The sequence below is a fragment of the Triticum urartu genome, chromosome 6A (genome assembly GCF_056163025.1).
Source record: "Triticum urartu cultivar PI428250 chromosome 6A, HENAU_Tu73, whole genome shotgun sequence".
NCBI classification, from domain to species: domain Eukaryota; kingdom Viridiplantae; phylum Streptophyta; class Magnoliopsida; order Poales; family Poaceae; genus Triticum; species Triticum urartu.
In genome coordinates, this window is record NC_141878.1 from 172,941,311 (window position 1) to 172,948,008 (window position 6,698).

Genomic DNA, 6,698 nt, shown 5'->3' on the forward strand with positions numbered 1-6,698 from the left:
TTTCCCCATAAGAGAGGCTGCCAAGGATAAACAACTAGATTGTCGAATCCCACACATACCAAGCATTTCAATCATACACACAATATGCTCGATATGTGTAAATACAACATGGCATCACAACATAACTCTACGACTCAAGTATTTATTCATTAGGCTCCGAGGAGCGAGATATTACAAACATGGGTCTCATTACCCAACATACAGAGCATACAAGCAACAAGCACATGCGGAAGCTTAACTTGTCTGAGTACAGACAACTACAAATGAACAAGGCTCGGAAACCTGACTGTCTACAAGACCCTCCCAAGGTACAAGATCGTAGCTGAGGTAACGAGCTAAACGTCGAAGTCCAAGCAGAACTACTAGATAGACTGACGTCTCTCTGCAAAACATAAAATAAGCAAACATGAGTACAAATGTACCCAGCAAGTCTTACATCAGAACTAACTACATATGCATCGGTATCAATAAAGGGGGTGGTGGAGTTTGACTGCAGCAAGCCAGCTTTGACTCAGTGGCTAACCTGAACTACGACTGCAAGTAACTCTTTTGAGGTGGCGCACATGAGTCCACAAATTCACCATACCAATACACCACTATGGATCCGCTCCCGCCTCCCTGCGAGAACGCCATCCATAGCACTCACACTTATCTTGCGAGTTTTAGAGTATCCAATTTCACTTGTGTATGAACTATGCAAGGGGTCCAAGTTTCCATATCCGATGAATCCGGCTATTCGAATAGATAATGATAACCCTACAGGGGTGTACTTCTTCACACACGCTCTCGCCACTTATCGCCCTGTACTCGTCATGTACCTCGGCAACCTTCAAGCGGAAGCCGAGCGAGGGTGTCGGCCACGACCTGACTAACCACACAAGTCTCTCGTATAGGTTTATCGCCTATTCGGGTTCCATCCGCAAGGAGATCCGGCCGGGGAGTCACTCACGGCCCCAAACGATGTGTGCAGGGTTCCCAAGCCCACCTCGACGGATGGATCTACGCTTGGTACACCGTGCCACGTTGCCTAGTCTGTCCCAAGCCCACCTATACCGGGTGCCACTTGGTAGACTACTAACACAACCTACAAACACCAGAAACTAGTTGCAACTCCTGGACAAAGATCGAGTTGGTTAATGAGCCGAGAGGGGTCGAGTTACCGGAACCCAATGTGTGGTAGTAACTGTTCATGGATCACAAACACAGAACTCAGTTCCTGAGGACGGTTTCAATGAGACAACCCACCATGTACTCCTACATGGCCTCTCACCGCTACCTTTACCAAATCGTGTTCACACACTTAGCTCTCAATAGTAGGACATGTTCACCACATTCCAATTCATTCCCGATGAATCAGACCCGACTCAACTCTAAGCAGTAGCAGGCATGACAACAAGCATGAATGAGTAGGCACATCAGGGCTCAAACAACTCCTACTCATGCTAGTGGATTTCACCTATTTACTGTGGCAATGACAGGTCATGCAGAGGAAAGGGGTTCAACTACCGCAGCATGTAAGAGTTGAATCGCTGTTGTCCTAACGCAGTAAAAGAGAGCAGGAGCGAGAGAGTGGGATTGTATCGGAATGAACAAGGGGGTTTTGCTTGCCTGGCACTTCTGAAGATATTATAACTCTTCATCGGTGTCATCGAACTCATCGTCGGAAGCACGTCTATCGAGAGGGGACAATCACCGACTACCAAAGAAGGAACACAATCAATGCAATGCACATTCACACGAATGACATGTCATGTTAAGGTACTGAATTTACCTAATGTAATATCTAGCCAAGTTAATTGAAGTGGAACTCAAACAAGATCAAATTCCAACTCCAAATGTTATTTCATAAATTGCCCTAATCATCATTTGTCATATTCAGTGAGGTTAACTTGTTCAAACATGCATGAAAATGCCATATTCAGATTCTTTGGATTTTTCTGATCATTTTTCATATATAATTTATTTCATTTGGAGCTATAGATTAATTTCTATGATTTTTAGAAGTTTTGGGCATTTTCTGGAATTTCCTGAATAAAAATAAATCCAGAAAATGCATTACTACATTAGCAAGACGTCACTGTGATGTCAGCGGTCAACAGGCGCGGTCCAGGTCAAACCTGACCAGCAGAGCCCACTCGTCAGTGTAACAGTGGCAGCAGCAGAGGCTGACTAGTGGGGTCGGTCAACGCTGAGGTGGCAAGGTCAAACAGACCGGTGGGGCCACGGCCATTAGCTTAAATTAACAGGGGATAACCCTGTGGTTAATTAACGGGTGGGGCCCGTCTGTAAGTGGGTCAGGGGGGTAATTAAGGTGGGTATTTAGTGCCTAACGACGCGTTTAACCGATGGCTAAACGCCGGCGACCACAGGCCGCGGCGGAGGGGCTCGGGTTCGCTCCCCCGGCGCCCAAACGAGCAGCCGAGGGCAGCTACGGGGAGCTGGAGCTCACCCGCATCTAGCGCGGCAAGTGGTGGCAGCAGGGACGGCGGGAGCTCGCCGGAGACGAGCTCGGGGCGGCGCCGGCGTTTCGGTTGCAGGTGAGGCGATGGCTACAACGCTCGAGGGGAAAAACGGAGAGGGGGGAATGTAGCAGAGCTCACAGGGGGGCTAGCGGGGAAGGCGGCGAAGTCGGGGAAGCTCTGGATGCGCCAAATCAGAGCCGGCGATATTCGGTGCCCGTCGGTGAAGACGATGACGGTGGTGACGAAGCAGGGCCTCCGGGCATCGCGTATCTCGGTGGAGAGGGCAAGGCAGATGCGACGGAGCTCCTAGGCTCAGCGGCAGGGCGAGGGGTGGCTCGGTCATGAGGAGGAACGAGAGGGAGAGAGACCCAGAGAAAGAGGGGGGGGGTCCGTGGCCGTCTCTGTGGCACTGGGAGAGAGCCTCAGGGGCGTGAGGCAGGCAGGGAGGAGGTGGCAGCCTCAGCGCCCGCCATGCCCGCCTTCGCCTCTGCCTACTAGCAGAGGTTGAAGACGACTGGCACTAGCCAGGTGGGCTGGGCCGGCTGGAGGAGCTGGGCCACTACAGTACTAGGCCAGGTGGCTTTGCCAGGTAGGTTCCTCTCTTTTTATTATTTCCTATTTTCTATTATTCTGCAACTTTGTGGCTTTATTTAAAATATTGAAACAATCCCAAAATTCATGAAACTGCTCATGACCACTGTTGGGGATATATCCTTCAGCAAACATTTCAGTTCATGAATATTTGGGCATTTGAAATATTCTTATAGCATTTAAATGTCCAAATGCAAGTATTATATGATTTAATTCAGTGACCCTCTGTTGTCCTAGTAAAATGTGCACCATTTTTGTCAGGGATTCTGGACCAAGGCAATGATGATGAACATTTTAGAAGGGCATTTTGGGTTCAGTGAAAATGAATTTATTTGGACCCTAGTTGAATTTCATTTGCTGCTAGGGTTTATCAGCCCCCATTTCAAAGTTTCATAAAGATTTAGACATGATGCATGGAGGCTAATGCAAGACAGGCAAGGCCAGAACTGGGGCTGTGACACCGGACCTGGGTGTCGCGCGCCCCTCCCAAGGCCTCGGCGTGGGCAGGTATGGAAATTGTTTGAACGTCAAGGGGGACTCCTGAGCATCGCGACTCAGGAGGCTAACTGGTCACGTAGCCCCTCACTCCTTGGTCCATCCTGGTCTCCGGTCAGCCCAATGGCGATTGAGGTATGCGCGGGGCCGGGCTCTGCCGTCATAGAACATTAATCTATCATCACAAACCTTCCCTATATGCTGTTCGCACGTCAAGGGGGACTCTTGAGCATCGCGACTCAGGAGCCTAACTGGTCATGTAGCCCCTCACTCCTTGGACCGTCCTGGTCTTCGGTCGGCCCAATGGCGGTTGAGGTATGCGCGGGGCCGGGCTCTGCCAACGTAGAACAAAGCAAATAGGAAGGAAAACACAAAATCTCGAAGCAAATATTACAAGCATATTGTTCTCACAATACCAAATGAAAATTTTAAATGCCTCCATGAGGCCTGATGTATGTCGCAGGAATGAAACGAGAAGAGCAGCCGCAGATCACCCCTGGATGTCACCGCGCCGGCGGAAGGTGCCCCCTATGGGCGACGATGTTCTCACCTTCACCACCAGCCGCAGGATCCGCGCCATCGCCAGACAGAGGATCGGAGACAAAGCCGTGGAACTTCCCCAGGAAAGCCTGCACTTGACCTTGAATAGCTGCGGTGGCGGCTTCGTAGAGATCTTCAGCCACACGCTCCAACAGCTCGTCAATGCGGGCGTTGGGGTCGCGGAGGTGCAGATGGCTGAGGACATGAGTCAGTGCGGCTGAAGACAAAACGTGAGCTTCTGCCTCCACCATGGGACCGAGGCCCTCGACGACCTCCTCAAGCGCCTTCACCACGAGAGGAAGCAGCTGGGCGGGGCCATCCTCGTCAGCGTCCAGCGGCTTCTCCAGGCCATGCTCGTAGAGCATCCTCGGCGCCTTGCGAGATCTCTTCTCGAGATCGGCGAAGGCCACACGGTCTTCGGCCAGGACTCGCGCCTTGGCGGCAAGATCGGCCTCCCTCGCCCCCATCTTCTGCTACAGCTCTTCCAAGCGGTTGCGCTCGGCAGCCTGCTCCTTCTCCAGCTCCGCCAGCTCAGCATCACGGTTCTTGATGGCTTCCTCCCAGGCCTTCATCTCCTTCTCCTCTGCTTGGCGGCGGTGTACCTCTTCGGCGACTCCCCCTCCAGTGCTTGGTAGCGGTCACGGGCGGCCTTGGCTTCTTTCAGCGTCGCCTCACGATCGGCTGCAGCACCGACGGCTCCCTGCTTCTCCCTCTTGGAAGCCACAATAGCCTGGCCCAGCGCCGCGTGTACTGCCAGGTCGGAATGAAGCTAGCCGGAGGGCAACTCCAGACACCCGACCACCAGGCGCGGGTCAGCACTCAGGAGATCCGCCTGCAGCTGGGTCATCTCCGAAAGGGCATGCTCCAAGATGGCAACAGGAGTGGAAAGACCAAGGAGTGGAGGTGCAGCAGTAGGAGGAAGCGACGCCGTCACCAGGGCTTGGGAGATCGCGGGCCCTAGAGCAGCTGGGACCTGGTCAGCCGCGCCAAGCACCGGCACTTCCGGAGCCAGCAGGGCTATGGGGGCTGATTCCACGCGGAGATGTTCCTCCTGGCCCCGCAAGGGCGACCGAGCTGGGGAGACACAGACGATGTTGCCTCCTTGCTCTGCGGAGGGAGGCACAACCGCCGTACCCTGCTTGTTGCTCTTCGCCGAAGATGTCGGCCTGGTCAACCAAAGGCGAGCGTAAGGAAATAACAAGTACCAGCAGGGATAAAGCGAAGCTCGAGACACCTACCGGTCTATCGCGAGGTACTCCACCCTCCGCTTGTGAAGCTTGAGGCCTGACAACATTGGGGCCTGAGGGGCAGCCGCTCGGGCTCCAGTGGCGCCATGCGGTGCGGAGGCAGAACCGAACCCAGGTGTTGGGGTGGAGGCGGCACCACGGTCCACCAGCGACGACCTACCCTTCGTCGGGACAAGGGGTTGCTCCTTCCCTCCTTGGTAGGCATCGGCCTCGGCATCATCAAGAAGGGCGCGGAGAATCTCGGTCTTGCTCGGAGGGGAGGTCTCCCTCACCTCTTCCGGGGTCTCCTCCGAGTCCGCCTCTTCTTCCCCATCTCCATGCGACTCGCCCCAAGACACCTCCACCGGTTTTTGCATCAAAGGAGCTCCCGAGAACACCGGTGGCACCAGCCCGCGCGCATCAAAAGTCGGCCTGGAGGCGACGAATTCCTCCAAGTCCCTGCGTTGGAACATGGGAATGAAGGTGCTAGGCGGGTACTCCTGGTTGTCTCCGACTATGAGACGTAGGACGGCGTCCAGTTCGTCATCAGGCAGGTCCCCCGGCCTCAGGCGGGCCTTGTTTTCCCCTCCTTCAAGCTTCCAGAAGGGGCGCACGCGTGCCTGGAGTGGGGCGACCCGCAGCATCAAGAACTCCCTTAGTAGCATCGCTCCCGTTATTTTGGCCGCCCTCGCATTGCCTGGCTTCAGGTCAGTCATCATTTGCTCCAACACTGACGATGCCCGCTCGTCGACAAGCTCCGCCCTGGGCCACTCCTTGCCTTGCCGGGGCGCCTCCATCGGCAACACCAGGCACGGATGGGTGAGCTTGGCCTCCACCATGACCCATTTGGATCGAATGTTGTCGGCCCTCTTCCCAGTGCTCGAGATAGAGTTGGCCTTGCCAGACGCAACGAAGTTGGCGCATCCAGAGATGTGACCCTCGCTGACATGGAGGAAGAAGAAATGGCGCAGGAGCGTCACAGATGGCATCACGCCCAGGTACGCCTCACAGTAGTAGGCAAAGATGGACAGGAGGAGGACAAAGTTGGGATGGAGATGCAACGCTTGCAGCCCATAGTGGTCGAGGACTTCATAGAAGAAATCAGAGAAGGGAGAAACCAACCCGACGGCAATGCTGCTCGAAAAGAAGGGAAAGAAGGTGCTCCCCTCAGGCTCCGGCTCATCGGAGGCAAGCCGGAGCTCTGTCTTCCCCCACTCATTGCTCTCTCCCACCATCAATAGGCGCACGGAGGCAAGGCTCTTCTCCGTGACAGTGGGCGCTTCAAGAGCGGGCTCGTACCAAGCCGGGGCCGAGGAAGTCTTGACCTTGCACGGCGCCATGGGCGGCAAATGCAGAGCGAGACCGGTGCAGATCTGTAGGTAGC

The 6,698-nt window shown here is 54.4% G+C and overlaps 1 protein-coding gene across 1 annotated transcript; it reads right to left on the reverse strand.

Annotated features, from left to right (window-relative positions):
- Window positions 1-4,857: 4,857 nt before the first annotated feature.
- On the reverse strand, window positions 4,858-6,303 carry LOC147964620 (uncharacterized). Its single transcript, XM_087530066.1, has 2 exons — window positions 5,327-6,303; window positions 4,858-5,254 (listed from the first exon to the last, which is right to left on the reverse strand). The coding sequence occupies exons 1-2, from the start codon at window positions 6,301-6,303 to the stop codon at window positions 4,858-4,860; spliced, it is 1,374 nt and encodes a 457-aa protein (XP_087386192.1).
- Window positions 6,304-6,698: the final 395 nt, after the last annotated feature.

Excerpts from the sequence above, each read along its gene's own strand:
- LOC147964620 (XM_087530066.1), bottom strand. The coding sequence starts at position 6,303 with ATGCCATCTGTGACGCTCCTGCGCCATTTCTTCTTCCTCCATGTCAGC. Across the intron at positions 5,255-5,326 it reads GAGTACCTCGCGATAGACCG|GCCGACATCTTCGGCGAAGA; the intron begins GTAGGTGTCTCG and ends TTGGTTGACCAG.